General features: G+C 49.4%; 1 protein-coding gene and 1 pseudogene across 12 annotated transcripts in view; both read left to right on the forward strand.

Annotated features, from left to right (window-relative positions):
- Positions 1–13,775, forward strand: part of Dtnb (dystrobrevin beta) — a 201,574-nt gene extending 187,799 nt beyond the window's left edge. For 6 of the 12 annotated variants that reach the window (XR_009584948.1, XR_009584953.1, XR_009584952.1 and 3 more), the window contains 5 exons: positions 5,523–5,682; positions 6,425–6,514; positions 7,467–7,507; positions 11,919–11,954; positions 13,472–13,775. Coding sequence is in view for 3 of the 12 variants with exons in the window: in XM_060365205.1 (XP_060221188.1) it covers positions 5,523–5,682; positions 6,425–6,514; positions 11,919–11,923 (255 nt within the window). In the remaining 9 variants the exon portion in view is untranslated. Of the gene's footprint in view, positions 1–5,522; positions 5,683–6,424; positions 6,515–7,466; positions 7,508–8,771; positions 8,817–11,918; positions 11,955–13,471 lie in introns of all 12 variants that reach the window. The other 6 variants (XM_060365205.1, XM_060365208.1, XR_009584951.1 and 3 more) reach the window with 5 other exon arrangements.
- Positions 3,484–5,516, forward strand: LOC110555183 (small ribosomal subunit protein eS6-like; annotated as a pseudogene).
- Positions 13,776–15,383: the final 1,608 nt, after the last annotated feature.

The following is a 15,383-nucleotide window of genomic DNA, read 5'->3' on the forward strand; positions in this document are numbered from 1 at the left end:
ATTATATTCACCAAGTTGTACCATCATCATTACCTTGAGTTTTAGAAACTTCGTCAATCTCAAAAAGAAGCCTCAAAGCCGTTTACAGTCATTCTCCATCCTTCCCGATCCCCACCTGCCTCATAACCACTAATGTACTTTGCCTATGATTTCCCTATTCTGGGAATTTCATATAAATGGAATTTTTAGAATGTGTGGTTTTTCTGTGAATGGCTTCCTTCACTTAGCAAATTGTAAGAAGATGTGGTGGTTTGAATAGGAATGGTCCCACAGACACAGGTGTTTGAATGCTTGGCCCATGGGGAGTGGCAGTATAGGAGGTGTGATCTTGCTGGAGTGGGTGTGGCCTTGTTGGAGGAAGTGTGTCACTGTGGGGGAGGGCTTTGAGGTCTCCTATGCTCAAGCTACACCCAGTGTGGCATACAGCCCTCTTCTGCTACCTGCGGGCAGATCAAGATATAAACTTTCAGCTCCTTCACTAGCACCATGTCTGCCTGCATGCTGCCGTGTTTCCTACCATGATGATAGTAAACTGAATCTCTGAACTGTAAGCCAGCCCCAGTTAAATGTTGTCCTTTATAAGAGTTGCCGTGGTCATGGTGTCTGTTCATAGCAGTAGAACCCTAAGACAGATGTAATGGGTCCTTCATTCCTTTTTATTGCCTAATACTATTCCATTGTATGGGTATAGCACATTTTAGTTAAAGTGTTCATCAGTCGACATTTGAGTTGTTTCCGCTCTTTGGCTGTGTCAATTAATGTTCCTGTGAACATCCGGACACCAATTTTTGTTCAAACATGTTTTCATTTCTCTTGGTTGAGTGTAGACCCCAGAATGGAGCTGCCATGTCATGTGGTACTCTCAGCCTTTTGAGGAGCTGCCAAGCTGTTTTCCACAGCAGCTGCACCATTTTACATTTCTGCTGGCCGTGGCTGAGGATTCCAGTTTCTCTACATTCTTGTCGGCACTTGTTATTGTCTTTTTTGTAGTGTTCATCCTTACGGGTGTAAAGTGATAGCTCTTTGTGCTGTTCATTTCTTTCCTTAATGGTTAATTAAGTATCCTTTTCATGCCTGTTGGACCTTCTGCATCTTTAGATAATTGTCTGCTTGATCTTTTGCCCACTTTAAAATTAGATTATTTGTCCCTTTATGACTGAGTTGGGAGAGCCCTTTATATGTGCTAAGTGCAGGTCCCTTATCAGAAATGTAATCTTAAGGCTATTCTCCCTTTGTACCACCCTTTCTCTTTTGTTTTTATCACTTAAAATTTTTATTGTATTGTTTTGTGAGTGTGTGTGCACGGGCCCATGGAGGCCAGAAGTAGGCTTTGCTTCCCTTGGAGCCACCTGATACGGGTGCAGAAATCTGATCCAGTTCTCTGGTAGCAGGGGTCTCTCTAGCCCTGATCGCCTGTTCACTGAAACAGGGTTTCATGTAGCCCAGGTGTCTTTGATTGATGCCCACTGTACAGCTGAGGCTGGTCCCCAACCCTAGTTCTGGGATTGGTAGACCCAACACCCAGCTCTTTCATTCATTCGTTCGTTCGTTCGTTTGTTTGTTTATTGAGGCAGGGTCTTTCTTATATAGCCCTGGATGGCCTAGAATTCACTATGTAAACCAGAGATATGCCTGTCTCTCCCTCCCCTAGTTTTATTTATTTAGATTGTTGATCCAGTTTTTAGTTGATCTGCCCAGGTGGAGTTTAATGACTTATTTTGAAGAGTAAAGAGTTTTGTTTTGTTTTTTTTTTTAACCAAAAGATAATAATTTTACACAGTTTATTCTAAGATGTGCACTGTATTGATTAACTATATCTATCATTAGAAGCAGGTAATAATTTCTTGTGATAAGAACACGCAAAATCTTCTCTTCTCGATATTTTGTCAGAAGTCTTTAATAAAGGGGCTGGAGAGATGGCTCAGAGGTTAAGAGCACTGACTGCTCTTCCAGAGGTCCTGAGTTCAATTCCCAGCAACCACATGGTGGCTCACAACCATCTACAATGAGATCGGGCGCCCTCTTGTGGTGTGCAAGTGTACATGCAGACAGAGCATTGTACATAATAAATAAATAAATATTTTTTTAACGTCTTTAATAAAAAAAAACAGTTTATCATGGGCTGGGGAGATGACTTATTGGTAAATCCTGTAACTGGAGTGTAGAAGTAAGAATGTTCCTGGGGCTTGCTGGCCAGCTAGACTAAGCTAATCAGTGGACTCTGAGGTCAGTGAGAGACCCCCATCCCAGGTGGAAGATGGAGAAATGCCAAGCTGTTCAGAGCAGTGGCTGTGCTGGGTCTGGTACATACCTATAGTGCCAGCACTTGAAGAAGCACTCTGTGAGTGCAAGGCCAGCCTGGTCTGCAGAGAGATCCTGTCTCAAAACAAAACAAAAGGCACTAGCTGCGCCTCCAGAGGACCTGGGTTCAATTCTAGATACGCACGTGGCAGCTCACAACTATCTGTACCTCCAGTTCTAGGAGGCTTGACTGATCCTCAGGCATGTAGCACACAGACCCACATGCATGCAGGCACAACACCCAGACACGTAAAATAAAAGTGAATAAATCTTTTAAAAAGTAAGTTGGGGAGTGATTGTAGAAGGTACCTAATGTTGATCTCTGGACTCTCCATGCAACACACAAACACACACATATTAAAAAAGCAATTTGTTTCTTTCTTTGTTCTTTTGAATATCATGGTTTGCGTGTTATATCCAAGAAGTCTTTGCATAGGATTTTCTTTGAGAAGTTGTGCAATTTTAAATCTAACACATTTTGAGATTCTTCTGCTTGTTTGGGTTTTAGAGACAGGCTGTCTCTGTGTGTGTAGCCCTGGCCGTCCTTGAACTCATAGAGATCCACCTGCCTTTGCCTTCCAGGTGTTGGGATTAAAAGTGTGTGCCACTACTACCCAGTGTTTGTTTTTGAATGTGAAATATAAGTCTAAATTCATATTTATTGATCTTGCTCTGAGAGTATGCTAAGTAATAAGCAGAATTTAAAGGCATGAACATGTTATGTATTATCCATAATTCTATATGTATGCATAACTTAGAAAATTCCACACCAAAATCTCTGGTAAGAAAAACCAGATGTTTCCGAAGGGAAAGATGAAGGGACTGAGCCTGTGAAGAATTGGTAGTAAAGGAGTCTTCAAGTTTTTAAATCTGTACCGTTTTTAGATTGTACATAATTACTGATTGTACTTATTGTATTGTGACTTATTGTATTGTACTTGATCATTTTCTGAGCTTTTATATTTCTTAAATTAAAACAGACACAGAGTATTATGGTATGCCTGTAACCCCAGTATTTGGGAGGTAGAGGCAGGAGGAGTAGGAATCCAGGCTGTTCTCAGCTACATAGCAAGTTCAAGGCCAGCCAGGGCTACATGAGACCCTATTGAAAAAAAAAATAACATAACATAACATATCCACACACAGGGTTCAGCAAGAATCATAGAGGCAGGGCAGAGTGGCATGGCCCCGAAGTCCCATCATGTGACTGCACAGGAGAATCCTGAGGTTGAGGCCGTATCTCAGAGAACAAGCCTAGAGAATAGGAACCCTGGTGAACACAATATTCCAGGCAGCCTGCTTGGGGCATGATCTGTCTGTGTGGCAGTTCTGAACTAGATCCCCAGGGGGACTCAGTGAAACTCATTTTCATTGTCACTCCTACTCTCCCAGTTTTGCTCCCACAAAAATCCTCCAATCTAACCTCCTGGGTCAAGGATCTGCTTCTGATTGGTTTAGTTCTTCCAGCCACCACACGCCATTGTTCCAAGCTGCCTTCAAAACTATGCCAGCTCTTTCTCATGGCACCTCTTGTTTGGTCAGCCAAATATCTCCTTCCCGGCCACTGGCTGTCGGAAACTCCTTCAAGTGGACAGTAGACGCAAGCCTTTCTGTGAGACGCGCATGGCTGCAGGAGCAGCTGCTGGTGCTCTGCGCGAGGGGTGGGAGGGTTATGCAGGCTGAATCGGTGCAGACCACAAACAAGGCTTCCCCATGCAGCAAGGTGTGCTGACCGGAGGCAGAGCGAGCTGTTGTTGAGTAAGGGGCATTCTTGTTATAGACCGAGGAGGACTGGAGAGAGCAGGCACAAGTCTGTTAGGAGGGCATTGTGGGTGACAGTCTGATGTCCTCAGCTTGCTTATTCTGTTCCTGGACTGACAAACACTACTGTGCCTCAGTGGTTGGGGCCCAAAAGAGCTAGCAGAATCCGAAAACTTTTCAGTTTCTCTAAAGATGATGATGTCCACCAGGTGGTCATAAAGTTCTTAAACAAAGGAGGTGAGAGGCCCAGGACCAGCACACCCAAGATTCAGCACCCTGTCACTCCACGTGCCCTACAACATAATCGCCGACATCTTGCTCTGAAGAGACAATATTCTTAGCTAAACAAGTTGGAGGCTGCGGGACATGCTAAGCTTTTGGAGAGAATGAAGGAAGTCAAAGAACACCAGGAACAAATTGCCAAGAGCCATCGGCCATCCTTGCCAAGAGCTTTTACTTACCAGTCTGAGTCTTAAATAAGTCCTTAAGCAGGGGTAGCACATGCCTTTGATCCCAGCACTCAGGGAGCAGAGGCAGACAGATCTCTCTAAGTTCAAGGCCAGCCTGGTCTGCATAGTTCCAGGACAGCCCGGGCTCTGTAGAGAGACCCTGTCTAAAATAAATAAATAAACGAATAAATAAAAATAAGTGAGTAATAAATAATCAGACCTTGGAGAAAATGAAAAAAAAACAAAACAAAACAAAACAAAACAAAAAAACTACCAGGCTTTGATGAGGAAAGCCTCTAATGAGCGTGTGGCCGCTCTCACCTGCTCCCATGTCTAACCAAACAGACCTGCCGAGTGGGTGTGGCAAGTGCAGTTGTGCTGACGGGACCCTGGGAAGCAGCTGCCTGGGTGGGCTCTCTCCTGGGGGAAGGGCTGCCCGTGGAGTGGAAGAGCTTATTCTGGCACCTCCCTCCGCTGAGCTGTGCTTCTTCCCACACGCTCTCAAGGAGCCTGTCACATCATCTTGCTATTTTCATGTATAAAAGTCGTATTCAAAGATGGCCACTTTCTACCTGCAGGTTCTTGGGGAATCAGATGAGCAATGGTGCCGAATGTTGACATGCAAACAAGAGATGTTTATGCTCATTTGTTTTCTCCCTCTTGGAACCTCCTACTCTTCTGACCAACATGTCCACTGCATGGCTCCCGCCGCTCTTCCTAACACTTCTTCCCCTCCTTTCTCAGCCTGTTCTTTTTGTTTTGCTTTTTCTGAGACAGGTTCTCACCCTGTAGCTTTAAACTTCCTGTGTAGTCCAGGCTGCCTTTGAACTCCCCGTCATCCTCCTGCCTCCTAAGTGCTAGATCTTACAGTGTTCTTCCTCCCACCCCACTCCCTTTCCTCCTTCCTCTCCTGAGTCTTTCTTTGGTAAAGCATGACCTGGAAAGTGTTTTCCCCTTTTGTTGGAGCAATTAGACCTCCATGGTGACATGTTTTCCCTCTGATCTTCCCAGGCTCAGGCCACAGGGTCACCACACACATCACCCACTCATGGAGGAGGCCGCCCCATGCCCATGCCCGTGCGCTCCACGTCTGCCGGCTCCACCCCGACCCACGGCCCGCAGGACTCACTGAGTGGAGTTGGGGGAGATGTTCAGGAGGCCTTTGCACAAGGTGAGTTTCCAGACGCTGAAAGCAGTTCCCTGCCAGGAGTTCTCCAGCTGCTTTCCTTTTGTGCTCTTGGCTTTGGATGATCAGATAGTGTGGCCACAGTAATCAGATTTACAGTATAAATAAGTTATGCGCTGGCTCCTTCTCCGTGATGGGCTGGTCTTCTGTGGGATGTCTGCAGGCACACGTGTCTGGCATCCTGGGTTCTGAGCTCTGGACTGAAGGAAATGCCTTGCCCTTTGGGCTTTGCCTCCTCCAGAAGAATTGGATGGGATAAACTCAGATCACACATTTGTCCTGTAAGGTCCTTAAAACAAGCAAGAACAGGAAGAGTGGCAATCTCCATAGGACCTAGCTGAAGGTCAGTAAGTATGCACTTGCCACAGCCAACTGAGGAACTAGGGACCTGCAATCTTAAATAAGGGGCAAGGGAGTCTTGAGGGGAGGGAATGGAGACAAGGAAATGGGAGGTAGTGGTGTTGGGGAGTTCAGCCGCTCACCCCAACACTGAGGAACACCCTGGGGCCAAACTAACATGAAACCCCACTCTCTACTGTGGTGCCTACAAAGCATGGACTTGACAGGCTCCTGCTGTCCCGGTGAAGTGAAACAGTGGGTGTGCTAGGAGCATACCAAGCCGCTGCGATCTCCCCTAGTCATCTTCCAGGGCCTCGCTGGCTGGGCTGGCTCTTGGCGCTCTTCTCATGCTCACCCACCTGCATCGCCATCTGCTCTGACCCCTCAGGTTCGAGGAGGGACCTCCGCAATGACCTGCTGGTGGCTGCTGACTCCATCACCAGCACCATGTCATCCCTGGTGAAGGAGCTCCATTCAGGTGAAACCCAGAGCTCCCCCCGGTCTCCTCCTCCCCTCTGCACCCAGGCTTTCCTGCCCCAGCCCACCACTGGGTGCACAACCCTTCTAGCCCTTCTTCCCACTCCATTTTCCCTTCCAGGAACACACAGGATCTTCACCCAGGGCCTCCCTCCCACATGAGGTCACAGTTTGTATTAAGAACAGTCTGATGGAGCAGGCACACTTCCAACTTGAAGGAACTGCTCTTCAGTGCAGCCAGACCCTCCTCACTCCCTTGTCCCTGCCTACACTTTGTCCACAGAGGCTCTTTGCCCAGGCTGGCCACCACCTCATTCTGAAGCCGTACGGGATGTGGCGGCAGTCAGCACCAAGCCACCTGTCTATTCCAACCACCCTTTGGCTCTCTCCTGTTTGATTCTGTTCTGAAACTCTCGTCTTCTTTTGTCCGTGACCAGGCTCTGATCTCACCTGAAGATCCCAGCTGCAGCTCCCTCTGTTCTGCATGTTCGGTTCTATTTGACTTCCTCCTCCATCTCTTCATGACTCAGCCACTATAGCGGCTTCCTATAGTTTTCTGCTTCACAGCCTTTTCTTCTCACATGAAACCTAGGGAAAGGAGGGGAGGATAAAAGGCCAGCATATCACCAAGTATCCACTCAGGTCCATCAGTGATAGAGCCATTCAGTGCGTAGGAATTATTTTCCAGCCCTGGCATTCGTATGGGGGCTGCCGTCCTGAGGGCTGCAGCATTCACACCAAGGGCCCATCTCTGTCCTTCATGCGTGCTTCTAAGTACTCTGCAGCGGCTTAGCACAGTTGCTGAGTAAAAGCACAGGGCAGTGTTTCCATAGGTCATTCAGACATGCCTGTGGAAGGCAAGCCCAGGGTATTTTTCAGCAGGGGAAAACATCCCCTTTAGGGCTGTTGTCTTTTCCACACCTCCGCCCTCAAGTCCGTCTGTTTTCCTACAGGAGAGATTACACATGTATCCTGATTGGCTTTCCCAGCTCAGGTCAGTTGCCCATTCTGCCACAGGAGAGATGATGCCCTTACCCTACCTCACCCTATTTCCCATGCCCAAGATGAAGCCCAGCCTATTCACTGGGCATGCGTGGGGGTGGGGGAGGACCTCACAGCTGGTTAGAAGGCCTTTTCTCTAATGTAATTCCCTAATAGGCTTCCCTTACAGTTTTAGAGGGAATTTCTTGGGGGTTTTTAGGACCATTCTTTATCTGTGCAGTTGTGCTCATGGCCACTTGTTAGGGTTTATGCAAAACAAGTGGCTCATGAGCTCAGTACTCAAGAATGAGAATATAACGTGATTGACAGGAACTGAGTCAGGCATGGTAGTGCATGCCTGCAATCCCCAATACTTGAGAGGCTTATGAATTCAAAGCCCACCTAGGCTACCTGGGGGGAAGAGGGACAAGACTAGCAGTGTGTCATTTAGAAAGTACATTAGCGATCCTGTCATCCATTCCCCTTGGTTTAGAAATGCCATACATAATTTTTCAGAAAAGCAATTTGCCTGATATCATACCGTGCACAGAGGCAGAACTGGTTCTAGAGCTTGGATGTAGAGAAACATGAAGCCAGGGTTCGGACCCCTCCCAGGACAGAGGTTCTGTGAAGCCCAAAGCACAGAAGCCTATAGGTTAACACGGACAGAAGTACACACGACCCAGCACCCTTGTTAAATACAGAGACAAATCCTATTCCTCGGTGGAATATAGCACATGCTGACTTCTTCCTTGAAGGCGGCTTCCTGGGCTTTTGTTAGCTAGGAGTACATATCCGGGTTGACAGGGTGGTCCCTACCAAGTTTTCTCCTCTTTAGGGGAGTCTACCCAATCTTTTTAATACCTCAAGCCTGCTTTCCTGCTTGTCCATACCTGGTGAGAGGTGTCCTGGTTTCCAAGGTTCTGATTCAGAGAGAACACACGGCCCCTAACTTCAGAGCCCGTGTTAATCTGGGTTTCCCTCCACTGTGCACTTCCAGGATTGTTTTCTTGAAATTGAATACAAACTGCCTAGCAAACAGCACCCCGCCCTGATCATCAAATGCATCAGTGGGTAACATCATGCCCTCTGCTTCACATGTGTGCAGGGTTCCAACCAAACAGTGCCAGAGTGTGGGGATGGTGAGCATGGGCAAGGGACATTTACACCATGGAGGCTGCTTGCTGCCTTAGGTCTCTGCCTCAGGCACACTCACCTGCCTCCCACACTGGTGCTAGACCAAAGGGTCACTGGCCTCCTTGGACTTGTTTCCACAGCAGAGGAAGAAGAGAAGATGCAGGATGAGAAAGACAGAAGTAAAGGCAAGTCAGGACCCCGTCTGAATGGGAACTCAGGCTCTAGAGCAGCAGATGCTAACTTCCTTACCCTTTGTTTCTGACCTCTCTCCTACCACATCCTCCCCAAGTCTGCAGCCCCCACAGTTCCTCCTGCCTGTTTTCCCAATTGCTTCTGAGGTGTGACCACAGGTAGGACTGTCAGGTGACTTACTCATACTCTGGGACACAAACACGTCACAAACATTGCCTGCCCAAAGCATTCGTGGGGTCAGTAGTCTAACTGGAGAAGAATGACTGAGAGATGCAGAAGAAGTGGGAGAGAATATAAAGCAGCAGAAAGGGGTGGTCAGAAAGTCCTGGATGCTGGCTGGGGAAATAGCTCAGTTGGTGGAATGCTCACCTAAGGTGAGCACACCCAAAGGTGAACCCCAGCACCACGTAAACCACAGAAGTGGTGGCACACACCTGTAGCCCCAGCATGTGGCAGGTGGAGACAGGGGATCAGAGATTTGCACTCCTCCTCTGCAAAGTGAGCCTTAGGCCAGTGTGGGCTAGATGACACCTTGCCACATAGGTAGGTAGATGGTGGGTGGATGGATAGATAGATAGATAAGAGTCCACCATTAAATGTATAATAAATTATACCAAGACTTTCCGAAAAGACTTGTAGGTTGGAGTAGGTGGCTTCCTAGAAGAATAAAAGCAAGAAAGAAAGGTGTTGGCAAAGGACAGTGATGCCTGCCTCATCTCACATATGCATTGAAACTGCTTATGTACTCATCGTGTGTGAAAAGGGCTGCACCAAATAATTTTAGTAAAATCTCATGCGATCCTTAACACTGAGATACACAGATTATAATATTCCCGTTTTAGTAATAGCGGAAACAGATTCTAGGGGAGTCTGTTCTTAGGAACTCTGAGTGGGAATAAATGGCCTTGAAGTAGGTCTTTCTGACTCAAACTTCATGCTCTTGATTGTCGCCTTTCAGTGGGATATTAAACAGATAGCAAAACCCTCCAGACGCTTGAGAGTCTCAAGTTATGTCTTTCATCTATTAAGATGTTGTTTCTGGATTGCTCCAGAACATAAACTCCCTACGGTGGAGATTTTGGCCTGTGTTGTTGGTGATGTATTCCCAGCATCTAGAATGGTGTCTGTCTTCGAGTAATGTCAGTGAATAAACCTGTCTAAGGAAATGAACAGGGCAGCATGGTAGCATTAAGTGAGAAGGAGTGGTCAACCAGCCTTAGGAGGTGAAGGGAGAAAACAGGAAGGACGAGGAGAGCCAGTGCTCCTAGCTACTTCCTAGCTTGTAGACAGGTCTGTGACAGCCATCTTCATTTGGCTTCAGAGCCGCAAAGGGGAAGGGTTCTAGACAAGACTCCCAGGCTATTAACTGGACAGGTTAATAAGTGGCAGAACCTGGATTCACCCCAGGAGTCTCCAGCTCCAAGCACAGTGCTTTAATCTAAGCAGAACAGCGAGACTTAGTGAAGCAGAGATGCCCCGTGCGAGGTGGAAGGCAGTCAGGGGGAAACAGGTGGGAAAGCACTCAGAACAGTGGCTTTGTAGTGCCATTTGTCCCTCAGGGATGGTATGGATGAGAGGCCTGAGAGAAATGGACCACTGGGCATGAGTCAGTGAGACTGGCTGGCCTGGCCACACTTGAGTCTGTCTGAGGAGAGCAGCCATTCAGAGATCCAGGTCCAGATAAGCAAGGCTATGGGGCAGGAGGAGCAGAGACACACCCACGCATGTGAATACCCACCCACCCCAGGCATTTGCCCATACCCCAAACTCCAGTGTTGCTGTGGAACATTCTTGATAAAGACATGGCGGCTGCTGCCTTGGCCTCCAGTCCCACGTGCCTCTTTGCTCTAGGTGCTCCTCCAGACCCCTCCCCAGTCTCACCCCACTTCCCCAAAGCAAGCCCAGAGCCCTGCCTCTGCCGCTCCTCTCCTCTCTGGCCTTGCCATGGACTCCAGCCCTCCCATAGGAACTGGAGTGGTTTCCCTTGGCCAGTCCTGACTCAGGGCCCTTCTGTCTCTGTCGCCCCTGTAAGTACCCTTCTGTCTGATTGTGGTACTTGCTCTTAGCCTCTCCTTAGCCTCTAAGCGCACATGGCAGGGTCTGCATGTCTGTGTGGAGGCTTTCTGTGGGAACACCTGAGTTTCTATGGTTAAGTGCCATCCCGAAGGGCAGGAGGGTACTGTTGGGGTGCAAGATAAGTAGAATTTTGCTTGCCTCTCAACATTGTGTGGGCCCTTGCAGTTATGGTATGGGGACACTTAAGATCAATAACTACTGATCTTGCAGAGAAAGACTTATTTTCTTTGGGGTGAAGTCACGTGACATAAACACAATCCACATGTTTCCCTGCCCAGCACACTTGGGTCTGTTCAGCACACAAGTCATAAGCACCAAATGGGTACTTTTGAAAAGCAGGCTTTCCTTTCCTGCATCCACCTCTAGCCCTCACCTCTGTCTGCACTACCCTGGCTGTCTGCATCCCAGAGAAGGGTGCTGCAAAGCTGTGGGGACCCTTCCTCAAACATCCCCTCATGCCCAGTGTAAAACAGGATCACAGAATGAGGCACAAACTATTGCCACCACTGTTTGCCCCAGCATGTCACATTTGTCTGAATGACTGCAGAGCTTCTATTTCCTTCAAAGTGCCCCCTAGCAATCTAGTGTATTCACTGAGGCACCGTGATGCATATCTGGGCAGCAGTGGCATCTCTGAGGACTGGCATGGCCTCGAAACATCCGAGGGGGCCCCAGGTAGACGTGTTGTTCCAGAACATAGAGGAACACTGTCCCCATCAACACGGTTCCCACCTTGTCTCCTTTCAGACCCAAGCAGGCTCTGCCCCCACTGTGACTGCTCCCTAGAGTTAGGGTGGCCCCGCCTCTACTGATTTTCTTCACAACCCTCCACGGCAGCTGACTTGTGGGTTGCAGGTTACCTGCCTCTGCCCCATTATCCCTGGAAGGAAAGCACAACAGAAAGGGAGATATAAGTCTAGCCCCTGGCAGGATGGGTCAGGAAAGCCCCCTTAGGGAAGTCCAGAGAGCTGAGGAGAGCCTGAGTGTGACCTGTCTTGTTTCTGCCTGTGCTGCTGCAGGTTAGCTGAGGAGCCGCCAGGACACAAGAAGCTCAGGTGAGTAGTGTCCTTCTCCTCCCTCCTCCCTCCTCCTATCACAGGTCCCACGCCACAGCAAGCCTGACTTACAATTAGAATGTCCTTGAAAGAACCCAACAGCACCTTCTCCTCTCCTCCCCCACTGCAGCCGCCACTGCACCTGTTTACTGGGTTTCTGGGCAGTGGCCTGTCTTTCATCGCATATCATGGCCTGATGTTGCCAACAGCAGAGACTAAAGCAGGTTGCAGAGCAGCAGCTGAGAGTAATCTCCCTGGGCTCTGGGCTGCCTCTGCCACGGTACCCCTGTCCTCGTACCCCTGTCCTCGGTAGCCACCAGCCACCCCCCAGCAAGAACTCCCTTGGGATCCTGTCGCTCAGCACTGCCTCCTAATGTGGTCTCTATCCAGTCACACTGACTGCAAAGAACCAGTGGGTCGAAGGACAGACACTCTTCTGGTCTTAAGGAACCAGTCTTAAACAACAAGGTTGCTCCCTCCCCCCTTTTAAATCTGTATTCTGATGACAGCTAAACTACCAACTATTGCAACTTCAGATCTCACTTTGTAGCCTTAGCTGGGAACTCAGCATATAGACCAGGCTGTGCTCGAACTCATACAGATCCAGCTGCCTCTGCATCCTGAGCTGTACCACCAAGCTTACTCTCTGATTCCTTTTTTTTTTTTTTTAAATTGGGGGTCTTTTTCAGTTACCAGTCTTTAGGGTAGAAAGTCCAGGGCTAAGGCATCACCTACCAGAAAAGGAACTTTCTCAGGTACCCTTCTAAGCAGTGTCTTCTCAGAGCTGCCTCTGGGCTGAACTGGCCCCACCCTTCCTTCAAGGTCAGCCTGCACACTTGGTTTGCAGGGCTGGTTGCGGGTGGGCAGCACCTGGGTACTGCTGCTCAGTATATGCAGATCAGGCCCTTCCTGTGGCAAGCCCAGGCCGCCATGCTGTTGGTGAGGACAGGAACTGACTCAGAGGCATTCGGGAGCCTTCCAGGTTTCCTCTGTCTTTAGGGCAAGAGGGAGCTATGTGGGCACCCTCTGGCCTGTTCCCTTGGTGTACACGAGGGAGCCAAAGCCCACACTCAAGAACTTGATGGCAGGGCTGGAATCGGCTATTGTCTCTGCCTCTAACCCATGTCAGGAGCTGTGAGAAGCCAGCAGTAGAAACAGATGAAAAATGCCCAACACTGCTGCCTCCCCGTCCTCTCATGATCGTCAGAAGCTCTGCATTCTCAGCCCAGTTCCTCTGCCACACATCTTCCCCTTCCAAACCTGACATTGGGAACCCAGTTTTTTATCCAGTCAAAGCACTCCCTACCCCTGTGACATAGCAGTGACCTCGGAAGACATACATCCTCTCCCACCCCAACCCCATCCCACCTAAAGAGAAAAGACACCAGCAAGACAATTGAACCAAGAGACCCAGCACACGCACATGCGCACACACACACAGATCTGCTGCTTCACAGCTGTTGGCAGCTTTGGCCTGACCCCCAGTGTGCTTGTGACTAACAGTCTGTCTTGTACAGGCACAGAGGCGGAGGAGCAAGCTGGCACCGACAAGACAAGGGAAGGCCTTCCCCCAGAGGCACATTCCTGCCCGCCTCTCCGCTGCACACCTGGACCGGGGCTTGCAGGCTGCCAGACTCACTCAACCACCCGAGAGCAGAGCCAAGCCCATGGGAAGCGGGGAGGGACTGCCCGAGGCCCCAGCTGGTGGGCCTCCTTGCATAGCCCTGCATGTACTAGCATCTGCATTCCTCCCTCAGGGCATGGTCTCCTCTCTGCATCAGGAATTTACCAGGAGATGGAAAAGAAAAGAAAAAGCACTGAGCCCGTGTGTGTTCCTGACCTAATGGGGTTCCTCCTGGCATCTGGCCAGCACAGGGTACTCTCCCTAGTATAAGCACACGAGTTTCTTTCCTACCTTTGACCTTTAAAAACCAACAGCTCTTCTGTCTATGCAAAGAAAGCTGTAGGCCTTGCTGGGTTCTGCAGACATTCACACCCTGGCCTCAGTGCTAAAAATAGTAGCGCTCCCCCTTCCTCTCTGAACTGGTGAGGCTTCCGCCTGCACAGTGCAGTGCTGTTGTACAGCCTGGAGGAGGGCAGAGAACCCTGTGGTCCAGCCAGTGGGGAGGCAGCAGTGTGCAGAGTGCAAAGCTGGGACTGGCAGCCAGGGGCGCACTGCCTGGGCGTGCTTGGGCATCCTGCCTCCTGGGGTCCTGTGGCACATGTGATCACTGGGTCCAATTCAGATTGATTTTCTTTCCTTTCTTTTTTCTTTTACCTATTCCCTGAGCTCCAGGATGTTATTTTTAGTAGAAAAGCTACTATAAATATTTATAGAGGGCAGTGACTGGAATGAAGTGAGAGGGCCCACGGCGGCACTGCAGCATTCCCTACCCACCTCTGCAGACCCCTCCCTAATGTTGAGGCGTGTGCAGAGCCCTGGGCCGAGCCCATGGCCACACGTGGATGGGGTCCCATGAGCATCTCCTAAAGGAGCAGTCGGGAGAACAAAGAATGGAACTGTCTTGTTCGTTCCCTCGCCATCTGCCTCGCTCCCATTTCTAGCTGGAGTAACTCAAGGCTGAGAGAAGGGATAGGAACCTTGATGAGCCAAGGTCCTCAGTGTCTTAGGTACTAAGCATGAAGGGCAGGTTACGCCATGAATCACTGCCACTGTGAGGGCAAAAAGAAAAGGAAGGCTTTGGGGGCTGGCTTCTGCTCAGCTGTTGGAAAAACACTTGGCTCCCTGGAGGCTAAGGACCTGGAGGGCCAGCAGGAGCTTAAGGCTGCCCACACTTAGGGAAAGGGGACTCAGGTTTATGGTTGGGCAGAGGAGCAAGGCTGAACACCCCAATGATGAAGTTAACTGTGAAGGCGTGACAGTGTCACAGCGCTGTGGGGTGGCTGCCCTTCCCCCACCTTCACTTCTCACACTATGCCCGGGGGGGGGGGGCAGAACCCTACCTCCTGACTGCTCATATGAGCCTCTTGTTTCCCCCAAAGCAGAGGAATAGTGCCAAGTGCCCGGGGCTGCAGGGCCAAACTGTGCTCTCAGCCTGTCTCTGAAAGGAACAAGTTCACCTCATCCCTGACCAGGGTGAGGGTTGAGGGCCAAGGAAAGAGCTGCATTCATGCCTCTGATGGCAGTGTTTGAGATATGATGTCTACCTTTGTTACCTCTTGATTTCTCTTAGCTCTAGAATACCCATTATCATCTAAGGCCCTTGATGTCTTGGCATCCTCTTTCAGACAAAGTTCTATGCCAGGTTTCTGCCTCCATGACCTGGAACACAGGCCATTCTATGGTGGGCACTTTCTTGTTATTTTTTTCCATGGCAGCTTAGCAGCCTGATTTAATTTCGGCAGATGATCTGTGAAAGACATGTACTGGCCTTCACCCCAGCCTGGAGAGCCAGGCTGCTCCTCCGC

Source organism: Meriones unguiculatus, chromosome 1 (genome assembly GCF_030254825.1).
Source record: "Meriones unguiculatus strain TT.TT164.6M chromosome 1, Bangor_MerUng_6.1, whole genome shotgun sequence".
NCBI lineage: Eukaryota > Metazoa > Chordata > Mammalia > Rodentia > Muridae > Meriones > Meriones unguiculatus.